The sequence below is a fragment of the Bos indicus x Bos taurus genome, chromosome 1 (assembly GCF_003369695.1).
Source record: "Bos indicus x Bos taurus breed Angus x Brahman F1 hybrid chromosome 1, Bos_hybrid_MaternalHap_v2.0, whole genome shotgun sequence".
In the NCBI taxonomy this organism is placed as follows: Eukaryota; Metazoa; Chordata; class Mammalia; order Artiodactyla; family Bovidae; genus Bos; species Bos indicus x Bos taurus.
In genome coordinates, this window is record NC_040076.1 from 58443977 (window position 1) to 58468927 (window position 24951).

Consider the following 24951-nt stretch of genomic DNA (forward strand, 5'->3'; position numbering starts at 1 on the left):
TGCAATTATCTTACAATAACCTGCTGCTGCTGCTGCTAAGTCGCTTCAGTCGTGTCCGACTCTGTGTGACCCCATAGACGGCAGCCCACCAGGCTCCCCTGTCCCTGGGATTCTCCAGGCAAGAACACTGGAGTGGGTTGTCATTGCCTTCTCCAGTGCAGGAAAGTGAAAAGTGAAAGTGAAGTCGCTCAGTCATGTCAGACTCTTAGCAATCCCATGGACTGTAACCTACCAGGCTCCTCCATCCATGGGATTTTCCAGGCAAGAGTACTGGAGTGGGGTGCCATTGCCTTCTCCGTACAATAACCTATAGTGGAAAATAATCTGAAAAATATGTATATATAACTGAATCACTTGTGTTATATACCTGACACTAATAAAATATCGTAAATCAACTAGGCCTTCCTTTTCCTGTATTATGGCAAATTAGATATCCTCAATGACTTGACTGAAGAAAATTTAAAAGCTAAATAGCATTAAAGAGAAAAATCTCCATACGCTTGAATAGAGAAAAGACCAGGCTATATACTTCAACATGTTATTGGTGTGTGTGTGCATTCTTAGTCATGTCCGATTCTTTATGGTCCCATGGACTGTAGTCAGCCAGGCTCCTCTGTCCACGGAATTTTCCAGGCAAGAATACTGGAGTGGGTTGCCAATAGGAGGTGGTTCCTCCTCCAGGATCTTCCTGACCCAGGGATCAAACCTGTGTCTCCTGCATCTTGTACATTGGCAGGCAGGTTCTTTACCACTAGCACCACCTGGCAAGTGGTTATCTCTAAATGATGGAATTATTGCCTATTTTTTCTTTTTCCTATTTTTTACTCTTCTTCTGTGAATCCGTTTCTGTTTTGTATATACATTCATTTCTTTTTCCTTTTTGTCATTTTCTCCTGCCAATTGCCAGAACTCATACATATGAATTCTTATTAGGAAAATTAAAACTAAACATTCCCCTCTTATAAATCACAAGCTCATTTACAAGAGAAATGTCTGATAATCAAATAAGAGGTTCAGGAATTCTAAACAAAGCTTTATACATCTCTTTTTGGATGGAATTTTTCTCTTAGTTGTTTTAAATTCCCTGTCTATATTACATCTCTACCAAATTTCAACTATTCCAAAGTTTATACGTGATTATAAAAGAAGACTCATTTCAAGAAAGTCAACACTGACTGAAAGGCAACCTTTGTTCACTGCAGCAGCTCTCACCTTTTAGACGGCCCAGGCCAGGAAATCTGACAACAGCATAGTCCAGGCTGTACTGTGCTGTGTTTAATCGCTCAGTCGTGTCCAACTCTCTGCAACCCCAAGGACTGTAGCCCGTCAGGCTCCTCTGATGGGAATTCTCCAGGCAAAAATATTGGAGTGGGTTGCCATGCCCTCCTCCAGGGGATCTTACCAACCCAGGGATTGAACCTAGTCTCCCACACTGCAGGCAGAGTCTTTACCACTGAGCCACTAGGGAAGCCCAAGAATCCTGGAGTGGGTAGCCTATCCCTTCTCCAGGGGAACTTCCTGACCCAGGAATTGAACTGGGGTCTCCTGCAATGCAGGTGGACTCTTTACCAAGTGAATAGCCCAGGCTATACAAGGACAAAGCTAAATTCAAGTATGTAATAAGCAGGAAGACTAAGCAAAGGAAAAACATCTTACTTCTCCATTTCTAGGTGGATCCTCCATAGCTGTTGCCTCCTCAAGCAGACCGATGCTTGATGACATGTTTGCACTGAGTTTCCCTAGTGATGCTGCCTCCAGCAGCTCATTCATTTTCTTCCTGGTTTCCTCCTTTGTTACAGCCAGTTCTCTCTTTAGGATCTCTGCACGATGCCAATGCTGCCATTCTGTAAAATGGTGTTGGAGAACTTGTTTCCGGTTATGCTCAGTGGCCAGTTGTTGTTTTCTAAGCAACAAAGCACTTCCATTAAAAAAGAAGCCATTTACTGCTTTTTAGTTGATAATATAAATGAAATACAAGTCTAAAGAAGTTCTAGAGATGCTACATCACAGCTCCAGTTTGTTCTTTTATTTAAGCTCAAAGGAGTCATTTTATAAAATTCCCCAGTGCAAAGGCTGTGCTCAAAGAAGAAAATGGCACCTCAAGGCACTGCCTCGGAAGAAAGAGGGACTGTTCTGTTCTGTCGCACCACAAAGACTAGCTAAATTTTTTTATTATCATAATATAGTTTCTGAGACGTTCTGGAGGGGAAGGAGCAGAAAGAATAGGTATTCAGGTAACTACTTGAAAAAATATATGAATGGATGAGGGAGATATTCAACTATACTTGCAAATCTAAGGAAGACAGGTTTGGGAGGAGAAAGGGACAAAACTTAACAAGTGAATTGTCAATAATTAGTTAAGTATAAGACATAAAAATAAACATGAATTTACAAGGGTGAACCTTGCAGAAGGACTTGGCCAGGGAAAGGATCTCTGCAGAGAAGGACTCGTTTACCAAAGCCATAAAGTGCATGAACGAAGGACGACTTCCTTGTGCAGACACTTGTTAACACTAGAAGTACGTAAAGGAATACACAAGGCACTTGCTCCCACAGAGCTCACTCATAATCTAGTAGGGGATCTGGTTCACTCTCTTCCTAAGGAAGAGCTCCTTTTGATTCCTGAAAACTTCGTGATGTTAGGGGACATGACTGAGTGGAGTTGGGAACTGCCAGCTACATTCCCCTCCCAAAGGGGCTCTCAATTTGAAGACATTTTGGGGATAGCCAGGTGACAATTCAAGCATAGAGGTCTCTGAGATCAGTCTATAAGTGGATGATTATCATCTCCGAAGAAGGGAGATGTAGAGCTTGGAACTTATATCACAACCAGAGTCCATTTTGAGATTTAAAATCTAATATTGTTTAGATACCTACTAATTTTACCTTGTAAAGGTGACTTGAATAAGTTCTCTACAACACTATTTGCATATTCACTTCTGTTAAACATATGTAACACTTAACCCTCCTCATGGACTTTTTGGGGTCATATCAAAAAAAAATCGTAAGGTTTTAAGCCAATGAGTCAGAAGAACATTTCTACAGTTCTTACATGCTTAAAGTGACTTTTAAACCTTCTGTGACTGACACCTACACTAAGGAAAAAATGTTACACCATGACTTCAATATAAGCTTGTGTGTGTTTGAAACAAAGTATATATAACTGCAACAAAAGTTTTGTCAAAGGATATTTACCCTTACTACCAGAGATGTACTCCAATGTTTCTTTTCTAATCTATCCTATTTTTTAAAAAACATACCTTGTCTTGAGGCTGATTTTAGGAACCATTAATGAGTTAAAACCCTTAATTTGAAAGACTACTCCAGAGTCACAGAATTTAACATATGTCAGAGGAGTTGGGTGAAATAACCAACTAGTGAGAGTAATGTTGATTGAAATAATAGAATTTAGGATAAATGCTAACAACAATTCTGCCAACAGCATATTTCATTATATATTGTTTCTTTCTAATGCAATGATAGATAAAAAATACTTGGTGATTGACTGATGGTTTTTATAGTAAAAATACAATATGGTAATAAACATTTATATATAATATTTTACTTTGATAGAAAAAAAGAAAAGGATTTGAGACTGAGTGACCTTGGAATAAAAATTTTAAAAGAAATAAGACTAATAAATCAGGTAGCAATGCAGGAAAGAACAAAGCTCAAAAATTTCAATGTCTAAATAATGAAACAAACAAAACACCCTATGGCATTTTACTCAAGTGAGTGGAAATTGTAAATTTCCACAGGCCAGAAGATGTATGTGCTGTCTAATTAATGTAAAATTTGATTTACATCAATCTGGGCATGAAGGAGAAGTGTGAAGTCTACCTGATATGTTAATTTCATGTTTTTATAGCAAAATCACTGCAGATGGTGACTGCAGCCATGAAATTAAAAGACACTTACTCCTTGGAAGGAAAGTCATGACCAACCTAGATAGCATATTTAAAAGCAGAGGCATTACTTTGCCAACAAAGGTCCGTATAGTCAAGGCTATGGTTTTTCCAGTGGTCATGTATGGATGTGAGAGTTGGACTGTGAAGAAAGCTGAACTCTAAAGAATTGATGCTTTTGAACTGTGGTGTTGGAGAAGACTCTTGAGAGTCCCTTGGACTGCAAGTAGATCCAACCAGTCCATTCTGAAGGAGATCAGCCCTGGGATTTCTTTGGAAGGAATGATGCTAAAGCTGAAACTCCAGTACTTTGGCCACCTCATGCGAAGAGTTGACTCATTGGAAAAGACTCTGATGCTGGGAGGGATTGGGGGCAGGAGGAGAAGGGGACGACAGAGGATGAGATGGCTGGATGGCATCACTGACTCGACAGACGTGAGTCTGGGTGAACTCCGGGAGTTGGTGATGGACAGGGAGGCCTGGCGTGCTGTGATTCATGGGGTCACAAAGAGTTGGACACAACTGAGCAACTGAACTGAACTGAACTGATAGCATAAACAGCTAAAAGCTGCACTGGACTCTTGACTGTCAAGGAGAGGGATTATTTGGATAGTATGAAAAGGCAAAGAGAAAAATACTTCTGGAAATATAACAAAAGACTAAAGAGTTAAAAAAAAAAAAGTGGGTTGAAAATGCATGTTTATTATTGTGTTCAGAGCTTTCCCTATAGTGAATATGCAGGGATTCGAGGATGTACTTGGGTTTGTGGGAATGGTAGGAACACAGAAGCCAGGGATCCAGAGACAAGGCTGGTTCTGCTCTTGCTCCCTTGTGGTTCCCTTCAGCAGAGTGACACTTCTGCAGACAAGCCCATTTTTATACCTTTAAAATGATGATACTAAAAGCATAAATATTTCTGAAACTGAAAAATCACTTCTTAAAAGCTCAGTCAGATGTGATTTACTTCCGCATGCTAACCCAAAGAAATAGTTCCAAATAAACATAAAATGAAGAGGTCCTTTATGGATCCTGTCCCAATATGGTTCCAGGGTGAAATCAGGGAATTTCTGATAAGAGTATATAAATTGATCATTATAATTATATAACAAATGCAGAGAAAGGCTGTCTCCAAAGAACTAAGTAGATAAAATGTAATAGGTCCAAATAGGAATTTAAATATGAACCAGGCTGCTCAGAATCAACACCTCAAATGCTACGTATCTGTTGATCTAAAACACTAGTCAGAAGAACACTAACTAGATAGGGGACCCTGGGTAAGCAACTGAAAGTGTCTCAGATTCCGCTTCAAAAGTGGTGTCATTCTAACAACAACAAGCCCTATACTGCCCATCACACAGGAGTCTGTTTTTAAAGATGTAATTAAATTTTAAAAAGAACCTGAAAATATAGAACAAATGCATGTAAGGTAACAGCCCTATCTAAGGACAAGACTATTAGATATCTAAAAGGTCAGTGTCTTGAATTTTTTAAAAGGAAGTGAGAAATGATAAACAAATAACCATATGCTAGTGATCCAATAAGAGTGCTGAAATCTGATGCAGAACACAAAAATAGCAACGATGCAAACAGCTGCATTTGGGGTGAGCGGGTTCAGCAGGAACAGGAATGCATAAGCTAATGCATTCTGAAATGCACCAGGTAGCCCCCTCCAGGGAAAACATGGAAGATAACACAATTCTACTTTAGAGAGATTTAAAGTGAGCCAGCCAGGGCAAGTCTGGCTGGTCCTCCTGCCTCTCTGGCAGACACACTAGGAGCTTTACCAGCTTTGGATGCCACGTAATTTCTAGCCTCTCAAATGGATACTGCGATGAGCATGAAGGGAAGGGCAGTGGACCGTGATTAACAGAGATGCTTCATAAAAGACTGCCCTGCAGCACGCTGAAATCAGGAGTTCAGAAATGGGGACTACCTGACAGTCTCTCGTCAGTTCTGCCTTCCCACCCCTAGCTAGCCTGGCGGGTTCACCCCAGCCTTTCCCACACAAGCTGAGTATGTACTGGCTTACCAGTTTTCCCCTAAACTGAAAAATGCTCTCTTCTACTTAGTCATGATCTGTCTCTCTCAAAAGATGGGACCCAAGAGTTCCTATTTTTAAAAAGCTGCTTGGGGGACTATAATGCATGATAGCCAAGTCTATGTCACTCCTAAGTTTTTTATCTTATTGCGCCTTCTGTTGCAATTATTTTTAGTATTTGGGTAAATTTTTAACTTCCCCACTTAGATTGAAAACTCCTAAAAGGCAAGAATGTTCAACACTCTTTTTAGTTCCTCTGCAGGTACTTAAGAAAAAGTCTACTATACAGTAAGCATCAGTAAAGCTGACCAGGTGAATGAATACATGCTCTCAGACAGAATAAAGGAATGAGTGAGTGAATAAATGTCACGGTTTGAAGGATGACAAAGGGCCTGCCACTGTACTCCCCAATCCCCATCACTGACATTTTGGGCACTGTTTGCAGACACTGCCTAATAAAGTGTAAGTTTCCTAGGAGGGATAACATCAAATTGAGGAGTACAGAGACGGAGTATGAGGAGCTAGAGGGACACAGGGAAGAGACGAAAGCCTGGTCCAGGAAAGGCCCAAAGCACTTGTTCAAGGGAAGGCAGGGTTGAGGATACTGTGGAGATTAGTAAGAGAAGGACAGAGATGCTTCCCAGGAAAGAACTGAGGAATCGGGAGAGTAGGCTCAGGAACGGTGGGGAGAGGATGTAGAAAACAAGCCCTGCTTCTTCCCAGTGTGTCCAGGCTGGCTGTAAATGGAAGGAATATGGTGGAGAGGCGGAATGGAAGATCTGGAGCCAACTTTCAAAAGTGAATATGTTAAAGAAATTACAAATACAGTTCAAGTCCAATACCACCACGGCCAAGGGTCTAACTTAGCATTGTGTGCCACCATTTCGTTGTACTACCTGAGTGGGTAAATCCTTAATTAAGAGTTCGGGAATATCTGTCAATGTTCCAACTGTATTACAATATTGTACTGACATTCTATATACACCGAAACTACTTTTAAAAGAAAAAAGATAGACAAAAATTCCTATTAGGGAATTTTTAAGAAAATTTAGAAAATAAACCTTTAGAAAAAGGTGTATCTTTCAGGAGAAATACATGGATGAGTGAGGCTCTGAGCACAAGCTCAGTAAGAAAAGAAGGTGACTAAATCAGGAATGAGAAGAGAGGGATTTATTGTTGCTCCAGAGAGAAAGTGGGAAGAACAGAAAGGAAAGAAGGCAGAGAAAGAAGCCCCAAATGCTGGGCCCTGCAAGGGGGACAGGCCAGTAAGAGGAAAGCCCAAGTGGCAAAAACAAATGTGGATTCAAGAGCTGGAGCCTCAGGTCAGAGCTGACATCTGAGAAACAGACACAACACATGATTTTCATGTCCAGGTGAATGGGCTGAAGAACCAACGATGTCCTGTCCATCTGTTAAGAGTTATAATTTCTATAATGGGTAACCCATTTACAATAAGTGCTCTCTATCCTTTGATCTCACTATTTAGGAAAAAAATCCTTGAAAATGTATAGAGTTAAATTACCGAAGAAGAAGCAACCAACTTCATTCATCCACTGGCTCACCTATTATTCATCAATTATGTATTTAGCATTTACAGAGAAACTGGGAGAAACTCTGACGAGCATAGCAAAGGGGATCCTGGCTCTCCTGACACCCTTAGTCCCACTGACACTTCTTGGTTTCTGCTTGTAGTAGCTACCTTTGAGCTTTTTTCTCTACCTCTAATAACCCAACCTTCTTTGCACAAAATCACCCCAAAATTTCCTAAAACAATCTCTAGAATGAAGAACAACATGCAGAAAGCCAGGGATTTGTAGGAAAGCAACATGAAGGACAGTGTGGCTCCTTTTCTATATTTCTACCTTGATTTGTTATTTATTAATTACTGCTCTTGTTTCACATCTACAACCATCTAGAGTCAATGGCAATATACCTGAAAAACATGACTGTCTTAGGGAGCCATCACCTAGATTTTCTTTAACTAGGAGCAGCATAGTATAGGAAAAAGCATCTGACTTAGCATCAAAAGGACCAGGCTCTAGTCTTGGATGGGCTACTTGAAGCTTTATGACCTTGACAGAGTTGTTCATCCTTTCTGTGCCTTATTTTTGCAATGTGTAAAATGAGGGGCTGGATCAGATACTCCTTGAGGTATATCTTCCTACTCGAAGAGTTTCTTGCTCTAAAGGTTTATAGTAAAAAAAAATTATTATAAGTTAAATATTTTCTAACTCTGACAGTTAAAAAAATGTAGTATCTGTGCTAAGCATTTAAAAATAGACACTTGAAAATAATTCACAGATATGAGACAAGAAGTTCTAAGAAGATCTTTAAAAAAAAAATTGGCACACAGTGCTATTATGAAATCCCCATTTAGTGCTTTTATATTTAAATAGCTTAATTGGAATGGAATCTCAAGTTCTTCAGATTTTTCTTCTATAGGTTTCTTCTTCTGGCATGTAAATTTCACAGACCACTCTGAACTTTAACATCTTAGTTTCCACTCCTGTTATGCCCTCACTCATGATGTTTCCCCTTTGCAACATCTCTAATTTCCTTCGCTTTTTTATCCAACAAATCCACCCAATTCTTTGGTCAATCACTGGGTCCTCAAAATTTAGAAGTAAATTGTAAAATGCTCCTCCCCCACACTGAAGATATTCCCTCAGCATACTGTAGGAAAGGAAAATTGTCTAAGTCACCATCCTGCTTAAAAACCTTCAGGCATTCACCTTTATCTACCAAAGAATGCCTAAACTCCTTGTCTTACCATTTAAGGCCTTTCACAAGTTTATGAACTTGACAACCACAGGCTTGATGATTTCCAGCCATATTTCATGCCATCATCTCACTCCTTACTTCTACTGAGGAACATCCCACTAACCGCATGCAGAATCCAACTTAGGACCCATCTTCTTGATAAAGTCCTTCCTGATATTCTGTAGGAGCCTCCTCAGTTACTTCCCTCTAGTAGGTTCTCAACAGCCAAAGGAGATACATTACAAAGTATATAATGCTAGTCCACACCTGTACTATTTCTAGATTTCATCTTCCCCACAAAACTGAGTTCTTAGAAGATAAGGGGTCATGCGTCAGGCTCCTACGCACCCACCCCATGGCCTGATGCTGTCATGGTGATGCACAACTCCAGCGTGACACTCCCTTCTATCAATACATGATGATACTTTCACATAGGATTCATCCAATTTTCCACCCAGAATGAACAAGAGGATCGCTGGTTGAGAAGTGATTAAACCCAAGACCATGAACTGCTCCCTCCAGCTTTCCTCACCAATAAACAAATGGCTCCTTCCACATCTATGATTTTGGTTCAAGAATGCAAAGTTGAGCTTGGAAATCAAAAGAAGAAAACATATTGAAAGTTGATAGAGCAAAAGAAAGTTTTCTTTGAGGACAAATTCTGTGTCATTCACAAGTCTAAGAGGGAACTGATATAAGGGTGTCAAAAACCTCTAAATAAGATGTGGGGAAGTGGGAGAAATCATTCTTCCAAGGTTTGCTCTCTCAAATGGATGTTCGTTACCTATGTCTGTAATTAACATTCTATGTGAGGACAGTGATTTCTATCAATGAAAATCACTAGCACATAAGCTAAAATCTGTCTCCTAAATTGTAAGATGGTCCAGGGTGCAATGCTACTATATCAAAGGACAAGGGAAAAAGCATAATACTAGCTTCCTTTAAAAAAAGAAAAGCATGTACATTTGTATATTTTAATCCAAATTTTTTTGCTTATAATGTTCAGTTAAAATTTTCCAGTTTGGGATGTAACAGAGAAGAACAGTGATATATTTTAAATGTAAATGAGATTATTCCAGTGAACAGCATTTTTAGAGCTTATTTTTGGGTTCTTCAGGAGGAAACATGTCCTACATAAACATAGAAACATAAACGTATGTCCTACATATACATTTTCATAGTATATAATTCATGGTATTAATACAAATAATAGTACCTGTTTTCTTCTCTAAGGTAATTTTCTATGGCTTGAGTCTCTCGCCCCAACTTCTGGGATCTCGTGTAGTCTCTCCAGGCCCGCAGGACCTTCAGTTGCAACTTCCAGTCGGACAGGGTCCCAGCTTTCCCCAGCTTAATCCTATGATCAAGAATCAGCTTGTGCCAGGCAGAGAAATACCGTTTTTGACACTGCAATGGAAACATTGGAAAATCAGTGCTAGGGTTTCTAATATCTACTGATGGGAACCCTCTCCTCAGATTTCCCCCTCATACTTTTTCTAACAAATCTAGGAACTTGATGGAAGGGGAACAGACAACTGCTTTATGCCAATAATGATGAGAAACACTCAAGTCTTGCAGCTAAGGCACTATCAGCCTCATGACTTAAGCTATTACTACAATATTTAACTCTTGTCTTAAGGCACTAGTCCTACATAGAGCTGGAGTAGCTGTCACATCTAAGATCTAAGTTAAGAGGCCTATTTGGGAGACTTGAAAGGTCTGCTTCGCAGAGATCTCCCGTGCCAGACTGTCTTGGGGCTTCAATGCCAACCGGGAACATCACTGATGTCCTAAACAAACGAACATAGGAGATCCCATAGCATGGAATGCAGTTTCTGGTGCCTCGGAACAAGACAGCTAAAAATGGCTTCAGCTGAGCTACCACTGACCACGTCAGGGTTTTGGTGAGCACTCCAAGAGAAACTAGATACCCAGGCTGCTTGCAATCTTCCACTATATGTATCTGACAACAAATCAGACAAGGTATACTGACCCTAAGGATGTCCCCAGAGGAGTACTTATGGTGCCAGGCTAAGACCTACATCTTCTATTTTCACATTTTATGCTCCTACTTCATCAAATTACTTTCAGTTCTTGCCTTATACCAACCACACTGTTTTTGCACTTCCCCATTTATGGTCATATTAATTTCTCTGTCCTTTTATGCCCTCTCTTTGCCTGATGACTTCAGGAGTCACCTCTCTCAGGAAGCCCTCCTATTACCAACTACTCTCCCCACATGCAAGTACTCTTCCCCTGGGTTGCCAGAGCAACCTATGCTTTCTACAGTTAAAGCAGTCCTCATACTATATTATAGTCACCTGATACCAGTCTTCACAAGACTGTGAGCCTCTAGAGGAGGGCCTGGCAGATCTGAGAGTGCACCACATGTGCATGCTCAGTTGCTCAGGCATGTCTGACTCTGTGATGCCATGGACTGTAGCCGCCAGGCTCCTCTGTCCATGGAATTCTCCAGGTAAGAATACTGGAGTGGGTAGCCATGCCCTTCTCCAGGGGATCTTCCCAACTCAAGGATCAAACCCAGGTCTCCTGCATTGGAGGTGAATTCTTTATTGTCTGAGCCCCAGGGAAGCCCCGTACTACATGTGGGGGGCACTACATAGAAAGTAACTGCATAGAAAGTGACTCTGGGAGGTCCAAGAGGTGCCTAGCAACCAGCGTCAAGAACTTGGGGGCCATAGCAGGGTTGGCCCTATTTACTGCTTCTTTCTCTTTAAAAATACTTATCCTTCACTATTTTAACATTTAGTAAGCACCCATTGTGTTTGAATTTTGGGATTCTGAACAAGTTTTTTTAAGATATAATCTCTGCGTTTGTGAGGTTATAGGGAGAAAGAGTATATAACTTAAAGACCAATAACATAGGCGAGCATAGGCTGGAATTCCTAGAATAGCTCATTTGGCCTGAAATATTTTCCACAAAAGAAACCGATTATATTGTCATTTGGACAAACTACAAAATCTTGTTTTTTATAATTTTCCATTAGGAGAAACCACAAAAGTCTTTAAATATTCCTTGTTCCTTCTCCATTATGTCAAACGAGGACAGATTTTCTAGACTTTCACCTTAGATCCCATAAAAGGAAAAGCAGGAAGGATGGAGAAAGTAAGAGAAAAGGGAGGAAGGACAATGAATGAAGGGAAATTCACTGAACATAAGATACATTTTTAGTCATAACAAGGAAAAGATGCACAGCTGCCTGTTGAGGGGGTATGGCTTTTTTATTATTATTTGTTTATCTATCCCAAAAAATACAGCATGAAAAAAATAGTGTTAACTTGTGCACTGTAGTCTAAAGAAAACATCATATCTATTTGCCACATTCACTTAAGAGTTTCTTCTTAAGTGACTTGATGAAATATTCTATATATAGGTAACTATCTCTAATTTTAACTCCTGGAATATTTCTAACAATTAAATAGTACAAACATAATCCACCTTGATGATAATAGCACTATTAAGAGTGTCCTTCTTGGATTTCCACATTCTTTCTCTCTGTAAAATTCAAAGCATTTCCCATGTACTATTTTATTAACTCATAGACCATCATTACAAAATAGACTCCAGATATTATGATTTACCTTACCAAGCCAAATTTCAAATTGAAAAGGGATAATGGCTAAATTCACAAAGTGAAGAGTTCGTGGTATACCTAAAGCTAAAATGAAAACATTCAGGCATCCTGATGACCCTAATATACCAGGCTATGGAGAACAGTGTGGAGATTCCTTAAAAAACTGAAAATAGAACTGCCTTATGATCCAGCAATCCCACTGCTGGGCATACACACTGAGGAAACCAGAAGGGAAAGAGACACGTGTACCCCAATGTTCATCGCAGCACTGTTTATAATAGCCAGGACATGGAAGCAACCTAGATGCCCATCAGCAGACGAATGGATAAGAAAGCTGTGGTACATATACACAATGGAGTATTACTCAGCCATTAAAAAGAATACATTTGAATCAGTTCTAATGAGATGGATAAAACTGGAACCTATTATACAGAGTGAAGTAAGCCAGAAAGAAAAACACCAGTACAGTATACTAACACATATATATGGAATTTAGAAAGATGGTAACAATAACCCTGTGTACGAGACAGCAAAAGAGACACTGATGTATAGATCAGTATTATGGACTCTGTGGGAGAGGGAGAGGGTGGGGAGATTTGGGAAAATAGCATTGAAACATGTATAATATCATGTATGAAACGAGTTGCCAGTCCAGGTTCGATGCACGGTACTGGATGCTTGGGGCTGGTGCAATGGGACGACCCAGAGGGAGGGTAGGGGAGGGAGGAGGGAGGAGGGTTCAGGACGGGGAACGCGGGTATACCTGTAAAAAACAATTAAAAAAAAAAAAACTTCTCTTAAAGAGGAAGAGCAAACTATTTGCTTTTTTTATACTGAAAGAGAAAGAATTTGATACATCACTTACCTCAGTAGAAAAGCACTGCTGGAAAACATGAATTTAAGAGGGGGAAAATTTGAGTTTGTAAACGCCATAGTCAATATATTAATATTTCTTTAAAAATACTTAAGTTTAGACTTTGAGAGCAACATGATCAGTTTTGAAGGTCTGTAATTCAGTTTCACTACATAGAAGTTAATAGCAGCAAAGTGACATACTCATACGGTAACTGCTCTCTTGAAATCACCTTGCCATTGGTTTTTATCCCTGCCTACTCAAAAGAGCAACCCAGCAATCCCATTTAAATTAAAAAAAAATAAAAGTATGAATCAATAGTCACTTGGTTATTCTTGATTCACAGTAAACATTATTTAGACAAACAGGAGTCCCATCAAAGTGCTTGGAAGAAAATATTTGACAGAGGAAAAAAGTCTTGGTTCTGTCTGCTCTGGGACAAGATGCTAGCACTCTGTTCTTACTGAGAACAGACAAGAAGTGACACAGCTGACAGTCACCATCTACTTATCCTTCCTATTATGTTCCCCCAAGCAGAGTCCCCACAGTGCTCAGGCCTGCTTCTCCTCTACAGTTCTCCACTCTGGAACTACAGAAGGGCTCTATCCCTTTGCTCTATGAAACAAGAACTATACTTAAAATCAAAGCTGGTTGGAAAAGGAACAGATTCTGCTTAAGCCAGAGAACCATGTTTGAACAAGGCAGACAACTAGTCTTATCTCTCTCTGCTTCTTACCTAGCTCATTTATTTCTGCACCATGTTTTTATGTCTAATACATTCTCAAATAAAGTCATTTGCTCTTTTGCTAACTTCTAACGTCTCTTTTTTACAGTTGTGGTGATAATTAAGACTTGTTACAGGTAAATAAAATGCTGGAAATCACTGTGGGAAGAACTGCTCCTAAGTACATATCCACCTGCATTGCAGGCAGATTCTTTACCGACTGAGCTACCAGGGAAGCCCAATGTTTAAAATAAAATACTACAAAGTGAGTTCAAAATTGGAAAAGGAGTACATCAAGGCTGTATATTGTCACCTTGCTTATTTAATTTATATGCAGAGGACATCATGCGAAATGATGGCCTGGATGAATCACAAGCTGGAATCAAGATTGCTGGAAGAAATATCAACAATTTCAGATATGCAGGTAATACCACTGTAATGGCAGAAAGTGAAGAAGAACTAAATAATTTCTTGATGAGGGTGAAAGAGAGTGAAAAAGCTAGCTTAAAACTCAACATTCAAAAAACTAAGATCATGGTATCTGGTCCCATTACTTCATAGCAAATATATGGGGAAAAAGTGGAAACAATGGCAGATTTTATTTTCTTAGGCACAAAAATCTGTGGACAGTGACTGCAGCCATGAAATTAACAGATATTTGCTCCCTGGAAGAAAAGCAAATCTAGACAGTGTATTAAAAAGCAAAGAAATAACTATGCCGCAAAGGTCTGTCTAGTCAAAGATAAGGTTTTTCCGGTGGTCATGCATGGATGTGAGACTTGGACCGTAAAGAAGGCTGAGTGCCAAAGAACTGATGTTTTTGAACTGTGGTGTTGGAGAAGACTCTTGAGAGTCCTGTGGTCAGCAAGGAGATACAACCAGTCACTCCTAAAGGAGGTCAACCCTGAATATTCATTGGAAGGGCTAGTGCTGAAGCTGAAGCTCCAATACTTTGGCCACCTGATGCCAAGAGCTATTTCACTGGAAAAGACCCTGATCGTGGAAAAGACTCAGGGCAGGAGGCGAAGTGGATGGACAGAGGATGAGAATGTTGGATGGCATCACTTACTCAATGGACATGAGTTTGAACACACTTCGGGAGATAGTGAAGGACAGGGAAACCTGGCCTGCTGCAGTCCATGGGGTTGCAAAGACCTGGACATGACTGAGCGACTGAACAACAACTACAAAGTGAAATTTAGAAAGTTTTTAAGTGAAATGCTTTTCTTCTTTCAAAATCTTCTACAAAACATCATTCAGTCATTAAGGATTCCACTCAAGAGAAGAAATGACAGCTCACTCTGCTAAATTTATTACCTGCACTGGAGTTGCCCTCCTTTTGTTGGCAAGAAAAGCTCTTCCCTGAAGTGTAATCACACCGCTGTCACTGGGAATGATTGACGTTAGGTGGAACAGCAATTTGCTATCTAATCTTCATTGTAATTCTAACCCTGTCACTAGAGATGCTTGTTCTGATTAATGAACTGGGTAACTCATCAGAATTCCTCCGCTATTTCCCTTTTGTCAGAAAGTGCAGTGATAATTGCATCAAAATTCTCAGTCATGGAAAAATAAACAATGAGTTGTAAAGAGGACAAAAATGTCAACAAGTTTACAATTTATTTTTGCCAAATGGAACTAACTGTGGTGCAACTAGTGGTCTAGGGGAGCCAACCAAGGACCGAAGGTTAGAAACAAAGGGCTCAGCTGACTCTTGGCTGCTGCCAGGCCCAAAGAAACAGACGTCCTAACACTACACAAGAAAGCAATCCTCCACATCTCTTTTCCTTTTGGAGGACAACTATCTTGAGGCAGAGGACCCCACAGACACTAAAAAGTGCCTGGAAGGTGGAGGGGAGGATCTTTCAATTTATTCATATGGTGTAGCACATTGATCTGCATATATTGAAGAAATCTTGAATCCCTGGGATAAACCCCACTTGATCATTAAAAGGTATATGATCCTTTTAATGTGTTGTTGAATCTTGATGATATAGCACTGAAAAACTGTACCCTATATCCCATCTTACTCCTGATTTGAGAAAATTATTGTGCCCCCCCCAACCCCTGAACACATACACTCTTATAACTACATAAATACATCAATGAAAAAAAGATCAGTTTTCAGCACTCAGTGCTAAGACCTGGATTTGCTGTTGGGTTTCATGGAAAAGCCTAAACTTTGACAACCAGTGTTATGTGAAACACTCACACTGGCTACAGACAAAAGGTACTTTTGTTATGGACTGACAGCTGTGGTGTCATTTTACTTCTGTATTTAATTTTTTCCCCTTCACTTTTTTTTCCCCCCTTCACTTTTAAACTTCAAAAAAAGAATAAAACCCACTTTATGACAGAAATTTGACAAACATATCCAAAAGCAGAATACAAGAATAAACGCCCTCAGTCAGCTTCTTCTGGAATTTAAAAATAAATTCCAGACATCAGATATTGTATCATTTCACCCACAAATGCATCAATATGTATTACTAACACAAGGACATTTTGTAAATTCTTCTTAATTCTTCTAAGAAGCTTCAATCAATAATATTGCTGCAATTATCTAATTCAGTTTCACTGCAGAAGTAGCAGAATTTCAGAAAGCAATTGCTTAGTTTCATCATATTACATTTTTAACCAAGAAAACACTCTGGGATCTTTTAAAGAATGACATAGTACAGTCCATAATCTGACTCTTTACTAGGATAGGGCTCCTTTCCCAACAAAGCCTGTAACAATTTTCATAACCTCAAGTCTTTAGAGAAGGCCAAACTACCGGTCCCCATCATCTTCTCTTTCATCCCCTTCTAAACCTTCTTCCGTCTTCTACCCATCTCTACTCCCTGCCCATTCTCCCCACCCTAGCATGACTGTATCCTCCCCACCCCCCACCCCTGGCAACTATAACCAAAAGTACAGTTTACCTCAGAATATATTAGACAAATGCTGGATCCAGCTCTAGTGTTGTCTGACAGAAGACAATGATGTGAAGTCATTTGTCCTCACCCATATGGTTCTTAAGATCCTTATAAATATTCACCTGAATGTCTAGTGTTCAGGGGAAAAAGATATTCTACTCTGTATAACTTAGAGAATGGGCTTCATTTATGCCAAAGACTCTTTTATTAACTTTTTAAAAAGCATAATCTAATCAACACTTTTAAAAAGATTTAAAAAAAACCACATGCTTCTGAATTTGAACCTCTTGGATCAAAATGGCATTTTGAAAAGCAAAACACCATTGCAATGTTTTGATAAATTGGCTCTCTCTCCCTGTCCCTTCTGTTAGAGGGGAGAGTAAGGAAGAGTATAGTAACAACTAAATACATAGGCTCTTTACTAATACCAACAAAATTTTATTTAGAAATTTTCCACTGAGTGGCTATATAAAGTAATACATAATAATGCTTCAAAGTCGTCCTAAAATGCACACCACATGCTACCCTTGGTAATAAGAGAGGAAAGTTACATGAATTCCAATATTCTTCATGTGTGTGCCCAACATTTCTCTTACTTTGCAGTTTTATATGTAAAAAGGCTTTTCTTTCATTTCCTTGTCCAAACATAAGACAACATTATCGAGAGGAGAACAGCAATTGCTATGTTTCAGCTCAGAAATGGTTGTGTTTCAGTGCTATGTAGCCAGTCCTGCAAAACTAAGATCTCTGGGAGGGAATCATGACGTATAAATGAGGTTCTTACCTACATTGTACAGGAGGCAGTGATCAAGACCATATCCAAGAAAGAGAAATGCAAAAAGGCAAAAATGGTTGTCTGAGGAGAACTTACAAATAGCTGTGAAAAGAGAAGAGAAAGGCAAAAAAGAAAAGTAAAGTTATGCCCATTTGAATGGAGAATTCCAAAGAATAGCAAGGAGAGATAAGAAAGCCTTCCTCAGTGATCAATGCAAAGAAATAGAGGAAAACATTACAATGGGAAAGACTAGAGATCTCTTCAAGAAAATTAAGTGATACCAAGGGAACATTTCATGCAAAGATGGGAACAATAAAGGACAAAAATGGTATGGACCTGACAGAAGAAGAAGATATTAAGAAGAGGTGGCAAGAATACACAGAAGAACTGTACAAAACAGATCTTCATGACCCAGATAATCACGATGGCGTGTTTATTGCGCCACCTAGAGCCAGGTCACCCACCTAGAGCCAGACATCCTGGAGTGCAAAGTCAAGTGGGCCTTAGGAAGCATCGCTAGGAACAAAGCTAGTGGAGGTGACGGAATTCCAGTTGAGCTATTTCAAATCCTAAAAGATAATGCTGTGAAAGTGCTGTACTCAATATGCTAGCAAATTTGAAAAACTCAGCAGTGGCCACAGGACTGGAAAAGGTCAATCTTCATTCCAATCTCAAAGAAAGGCTATGCTAAAGAATGCTCAAACTATCACACAATTGCACTCGTATCACGCTAGTATGCTCAAAATTCTCCAAGCCAGGCTTCAACAGTACATGAACCGTGAACTTCCAGATGTTCAAGCTGGATTTAGAAAGGGCAGAGGAACCAGAGATCAAATTGCCAACAGCCACTGGATCATAGAAAAAGCAAGAGAGTTCCAGAAAAAACATCTACTTTTGCTGTATTGACTATGCCTTTGACTGTGTGGATCACTACAGACTGTGGAAAATTCTTAAAGAGATGGGAATATCAGACCACCTGACCTGTCTCCTGAGAAATCTGTATGCAGGTCAAGAAGCAACAGTTAGAACTGGACATGGAACAACAGACTGGTTCTAAATCAGGAAAGGAGTACATCAGGCTGTATCTTGTCTCCCAGCTTATTTAACTTATGTGCAGAGTACATCATGAGAAATGCTGGATTGGATGAAGCACAAGCTGGAATCAAGATCGCTGGAGAAATGTCAATAACCTCAGATATGCAGATGACACCACCCTTATGGCAGAAAGTGAAGAAGAACTAAAGAGCCTCTTGATGAAAGTGAAAGAGGAGAGTGAAAAAGTTGGCTTAAAACTCAACATTCAGAAAACTAAGATCATGGCATCTTGCCCCATCACTTCATGGCAAATAGATGGGGAAACAGTGACAGACTTTTATCTTTTTGGGCTCCAAAATCACTGCTGATGGTGACTGCAGCCATGAAATTAAAAGATGCTTGCTCCTTGGAAGGAAAGTTATGACCAACCTAGACAGCATATTCAAAAGCAGAGACATTACTTTGCCAACAAAGGTCCATCTAGTCAAGACTATGGTTTTTCCAGTAGTCATGTATGGATGTGAGAGTTGGACTGTGAAGAAAGCTGAACTCTGAAGAATTGATGCTTTTGAACTGTAGTGTTGGAGAAGACTCTTGAGAGTCCCTTGGACTGCAAGGAGATCCAGCCGGTCCATCCTAAAGGAGATCAGTCCTGGGTGTTCATAGGAAGGACTGATGTTGAAGTTGAAACTGCAATACTCTGGCCACCTGATGTGAAGAGCTGGCTCATTTGAAAAGACCCTGACGCTGGGAAAGACTGAAGGCAGGAGGAGAAGGGGAGGACAGAGGATGAGACGGTTGGATGGCATCACTGACTCAATGGACATGAGTTTGAGTAAGCTCCGTGAGTTGGTGATGGACAGGGAAGCCTGGTGTGCTGCAGTCCAGGGAGCGCAAAGAGTCGGACATGACTGAGTGACTGAACTGAACTCAACTCATGTCACAATCATAACATCGATGATGCCTCCTTTAGGTCATTATTATCTTATCCTCTAACAGAGATACTTAAATAAACAAACCAAAACCCTCGCCCCTAGATTTAAGATTTAGTGAGTGTCAGCCCATCCTTCTTTTTTTCTTCAACTTTTACATGCAGGAAGGATCATAGATTTGTTTATCTGAAGAAAACATAAAATGCATTTCAGAACAGGGTGAGAATTAAGAAAGGCACTTGCTAAACAGTGTAAGAATTTCATAGTTAATCCCTTGTTGTTTCTGCTAATTAGCAATGACATGTGGATTGCTGAATCTCCCCAAGAGATTTCACTTCAAGATCAAAAAGAAAGTAGGGTACGGTAGAAGTAGAAAGTTTCTATATAAAAATAAGTGTTTTGACAACATAAAAAGACCTGGGACTAAAATGGGTGGGAAAGAGGTATGAACAGTGCTACACCTGAGCTTGTGTCTTGGTAAGACAGCCTGCTCTGTTTCTCTCAGAGTCTATTAAATAATGCGGCCCAAATGTGATGTTAAGAAACTGTCTGGGGAAACAAACAGAAGCCAGAGTCAAAGCACAAAGAATATAGGAGTTAAAAGAGCCTGAACTAGAGCAACCCTAGGAAAAAGATTCTTTGAAGTCTTCCTGCAAATTACTTAGCTTGCTGTTGAATTTGTGCTAGTGAACCCTTTGGAGGGTGCTGACAAGAGCTTCCTGCTATCTCTCTGCTCACTGCAAGCCAGGTAGGCATTTCCCCTCTTTTTATATTGTGGTCATATTTCAGCTGCTGAGTATCCAAGCTTCATTACCCAAGGGCAGCTTTAGGCTCCTTCAGAGCCAGGCTAGTAACATGGATTGGGACCAACATAATGAGCCCAGATCAGATCAGATCAGATCAGTCGCTCAGTCGTGTCCGACTCTTTGCAACCCCATGAATCGCAGCATGCCAGGCCTCCCTGTCCATCACCAACTCCCGGAGTTCACTCAGACTCACGTCCATCGAGTCAGTGATGCCATCCAGCCATCTCATCCTCCGTCATCCCCTTCTCCTCTTGCCCCCAATCCCTCCCAGCATCAGAGTCTTTTCCAATGAGTCAACTCCTCACATGAGGTGGCCAAAGTACTGGAGTTTCAGCTTTAGCATCATTCCTTCCAAAGAAATCCCAGGGCTGATCTCCTTCAGAATGGACTGGTTGGATCTCCTTGCAGTCCAAGGGACTCTCAAGAGTCTTCTCCAACACCACAGTTCAAAAGCATCAATTCTTCAGAGCTCAGCCTTCTTCACAGTCCAACTCTCACATCCATACATGACCACAGGAAAAACCATAGCCTTGACTAGACGAACCTTTGTCGACAAAGTAATGTCTCTGCTTTTTAATATTCTATCTAGGTTGGTTATAACTTTCCTTCCAAGAAGTAAGCGTCTTTTAATTTCATGGCTGCAGTCACCATCTGCAGTGATTTTGGAGCCCAGAAAAATAAAGTCTGACACTGTTTCCACTGTTTCCCCATCTATTTCCCATGAAGTGATGGGACCAGATGCCATGATCTTCGTTTTCTGAATGTTGAGCTTTAAGCCAACTTTTTCACTCTCCACTTTCACTTTCATCAAGAGGCTTTTTAGTTCCTCTTCACTTTCTGCCATAAGGGTGGTGTCATCTGCATATCTGAGGTTATTGATATTTCTCCCGGCAATCTTGATTCCAGCTTGTGTTTCTTCCAGTCAAGAGTTTCTCATGATGTACTCTGCATATAAGTTAAATAAACAGGGTGACAATATACAGCCTTGACGTACTCCTTTTCCTATTTGGAACCAGTCTGTTGTTCCATGTCCAGTTCTAACTGTTGCCTCCTGATCTGCATACAGGTTTCTCAAGAGGCAGATCACGTGGTCTGGTATTCCCATCTCTTTCAGAATTTTCCACAGTTTCTTGTGATCCACACAGTCAAAGGCTTTGGCATAGTCAATAAAGCAGAAATAGATGTTTTTCTGGAACTCTCTTGCTTTTTCCATGATCCAGCAGATGTTGGCAATTTGATCTCTGGTTCCTCTGCCTTTTCTAAAACCAGCTTGAACATCAGGAAGTTCACGGTTCACATATTGCTGAAGCCTGGCTTGGAGAATATTGAGCATTACTTTACTAACGTGTGAGATGAGTGTAATTGTGCGGTAGTTTGAGCATTCTCTGGAATTGCCTTTCTTTGGGATTGGAATGAAAACTGACCTTTTCCAGTCCTGTCGCCACTGCTGAGTTTTCCAAATTTGCTGGCATATTGAGTGCAGCACTTTCACAGCATCATCTTTCAGGATTTGGAATAGCTCAACTGGAATTCTATCACCTCCACTAGCTTTGTTTGTAGTGATGCATTCTAAGGCCCACTTGACTTCACATTCCAGGATGTCTGGCTCTAGGTCAGTGATCACACCATCGTGATTATCTGGGTTGTGAAGATCTTTTTTGTACAGTTCTCCTGTGTATTCTTGCCACCTCTTCTTAATATCTTCTGCTTCTGTTAGGTCCATATCATTTCTGTCCTTTATCGAGCCCATCTTTGCATGAAATGTTCCATTGGTATCTCTGATTTTCTTGAAGAGCTTTCTAGTCTTTCCCATTCTGATGTTTTCCTCTATTTCTTTGCATTGATCACCGAAGAAGGCTTTCTTATCTCTTCTTGCTATTCTTTGGCACTCTGCGTTCAGATGTTTATATCTTTCCTTTTCTCCTTTGCTTTTTGCTTCTCTTCTTTTCACAGCTATATGTAAGGCCTCCCCAGACAGCCATTTTGCTTTTTGCATTTCTTTTCCATGGGGATGTTCTTGATCCCTGTCTCCTGTACAATGTCACAAACCTCAGTCCATAGTTCATCAGGCACTCTATCTATCAGATCTAGGCCCTTAAATCTATTTCTCACTCCCACTATATAATCATAAGGGATTTGATTTAGGTCATACCTGAATGATCTAGTGGTTTTCCCTACTTTCTTAAATTTAAGTCTGAATTTGGCAATAAGGAGTTCAGGGTCTGAGCCACAGTTGGCTCCTGGTCTTGCTTTTGCTGACTGTATAGAGCTTCTCCATCTTTGGCTGCAAAGAATATAATCAACCTGATTTTGGTGTTGACCATCTGGTGATGTCCATGTATAGAGTCTTCTCTTGTGTTGTTGGAAGAGGGTGTTTGTTATGACCAGTGCGCCCAGAGGACCTGCTAACTCTGGTGGAGCTTACCAGGGGCTATCCTGTTTCCAGTCAAGTCTATGCAAAAGCATGAAGAGTCTGGTCAGTGGGTTTTCCCCCACGTCTCAGTTTTACCTACATCCACTGGAACATTGAAATTAAGAGGTTCACTGACAATAAAGCACATGAATAACATAATCATATGAAAGGGGAAGCGGTAGTAAAGAACCAACCTAGGTAACTTTAGAAAACAATTTTGGCTGAATAAGGCTGAAAACAAAAAATAGCTGTATAAATATACACAATAACCAGTAAACTTGTTTCCACAGAAGTATAGGTTACCAATTCTAAAACTACTTTTATATTATACAGGATTAAAATAGTTTTAAATAATTTAAAATAAAATAATTAAACAATAAAACAGTTTAAAATAATTGATGCTTTCAAACTATGGTGCTGAAGACTCCTAAGAGTCCCTTGGATTGCACAAAGGTCAAACCAGTCAATCCTAAAGGAAATCAACCCTGAATATTCACTGGAAGGACTGCTGCTAAAGCTGAAGCTCCAATACTTTGGCCATCTGACGTGAAGAGCCAACACACTGGAAAAGACCCTGATGCTGAGAAAAATTGAGGGCAGGAGGAGAAGAGGGCGACAGATGATGAGATGGTTGGATGGCATCCCTGACTCAATGGACATGAGTCTGAATAAATTCCGAGATAGTGAAGGACAGGAAAACCTGGCATGCTGAAGTCCAGGGGTTTTAAAGAGTTGGACACAACTCAGTGACTGAACGACAACAACAAGGGCTAAATAAATATATTTTAGATACTAAGTTCCAGGTATAAACAAGCAAGGGGGAAGGCTACACTAAAACCTATGATGCTGGATTAGGGTTGAAGTTATTACAATTATTTTAATATACAGATAGACAGATACAGAAAAAGGTACAAATAAGGAAGGGAAGAAGAGCGTGTCCTCTGTGTTGTTGTAGCAGAACTGGATGTTTCAGTATGAACTAGTGGATTTTAACGTGCATACACACAGACAGACACATAAAAAAATATAATGTGCATGTATGTGTAGGTTAGTATATGTACATTGATTTCCCAGATCTGTCTGCCAAGAGGGCCCAGAAAACATGATATCCCAGTAGCAGTGAGCACAGCTAGTAACCAGATCTTGGTTTCTAAATATTCTCCAACAAATGGAAGTAGAGTTCCAAGTAGAAGTGGTTGGTTCCAGAGTTAGGGCAGGGAAAGTATAACATGAGCTTGGAATATCCTATGGTACCAGAAAGAAAGGATTTTGAAAGGGCAAAGGAATCAACCAGAAAGAGTTCCCAATGGCCAAGATTAGAACAATTTGAAAAACAAAGTAAACAATAATATTAGAATATAATCCAAAGGATCAAGTAAATATCCTCAAGTCCATACTAATATAAATAGGTAACTGAAAAACTGAGTAAATAAATAAATGGGGAAGAAGGGACAGTTCTTCCTTCTAGAAGAATCTAAATGAATAAATGGAGAAAAGATGAGGGAAATACAAAATCATCCTTAGACAACTACCACATAAATTATTGTTACAGGGAAGTTACAATAAATGCTAAAATCAGTAAGTGAGTTTAAGGATAAACAGAATACTTGCATAGTTTCACAATATTTCCTCTAAGATATGAATTACAAAGGAAAAAATAGTGACTTTACAGTGGAGAAACCCAGCAGACACAATCTTAAGTGACTGAGGTTAATATCAACAGAAATAAGACATATTAACATTATGTGGAGTTCCCTGGCAGTCCAGGAGTTAGGACTACATGCTCTCACTGCTGAGGGCCTGGGTTCAATCCCACATTGAAGAACTAAGATCCCACAAGCCACATGGCACAGCCAAAAACAAAAACAAAGATTACGTACCCCAAGAGAGTTCCAGAAAAATATCTATTTCTGCTTTATTGACTATGCCAAAGCCTTTGACTGTGTGGATCACAAGAAACTGTGGAAAATTCTGAAAGAGATGGGAATACCAGGCCACCTGACCTGTCTCTTGAGAAACCTGTATGCAGGTCAGGAAGCAACAGTTAGAACTGGACATGGAACAACAGACTGGTTCCAAATAGGAAAAGGAGTACGTCAAGGCTGTATATTGTCACCCTGCTTATTTAACTTATATGCAGAGTACATCATGAGGAACGCTGGGCTGGAAGAGGCACAAGCTGGAATCAAGATTGCC

General features: G+C 40.0%; 1 protein-coding gene across 3 annotated transcripts in view; it reads right to left on the minus strand.

Annotated features, from left to right (window-relative positions):
- Positions 1 to 24951, minus strand: part of CCDC191 (coiled-coil domain containing 191) — a 98842-nt gene that overhangs the window by 47519 nt on the left and 26372 nt on the right. For all 3 annotated transcript variants that reach the window (XR_003507990.1, XM_027524058.1, XM_027524143.1), the window contains exons 8-9: positions 9920 to 10110; positions 1657 to 1903 (exon numbers count right to left, since the gene is read on the minus strand). Coding sequence is in view for 2 of the 3 variants with exons in the window: in XM_027524058.1 (XP_027379859.1) it covers positions 1657 to 1903; positions 9920 to 10110 (438 nt within the window). In the remaining variant the exon portion in view is untranslated. The remainder of the gene's footprint in view (positions 1 to 1656; positions 1904 to 9919; positions 10111 to 24951) is intronic.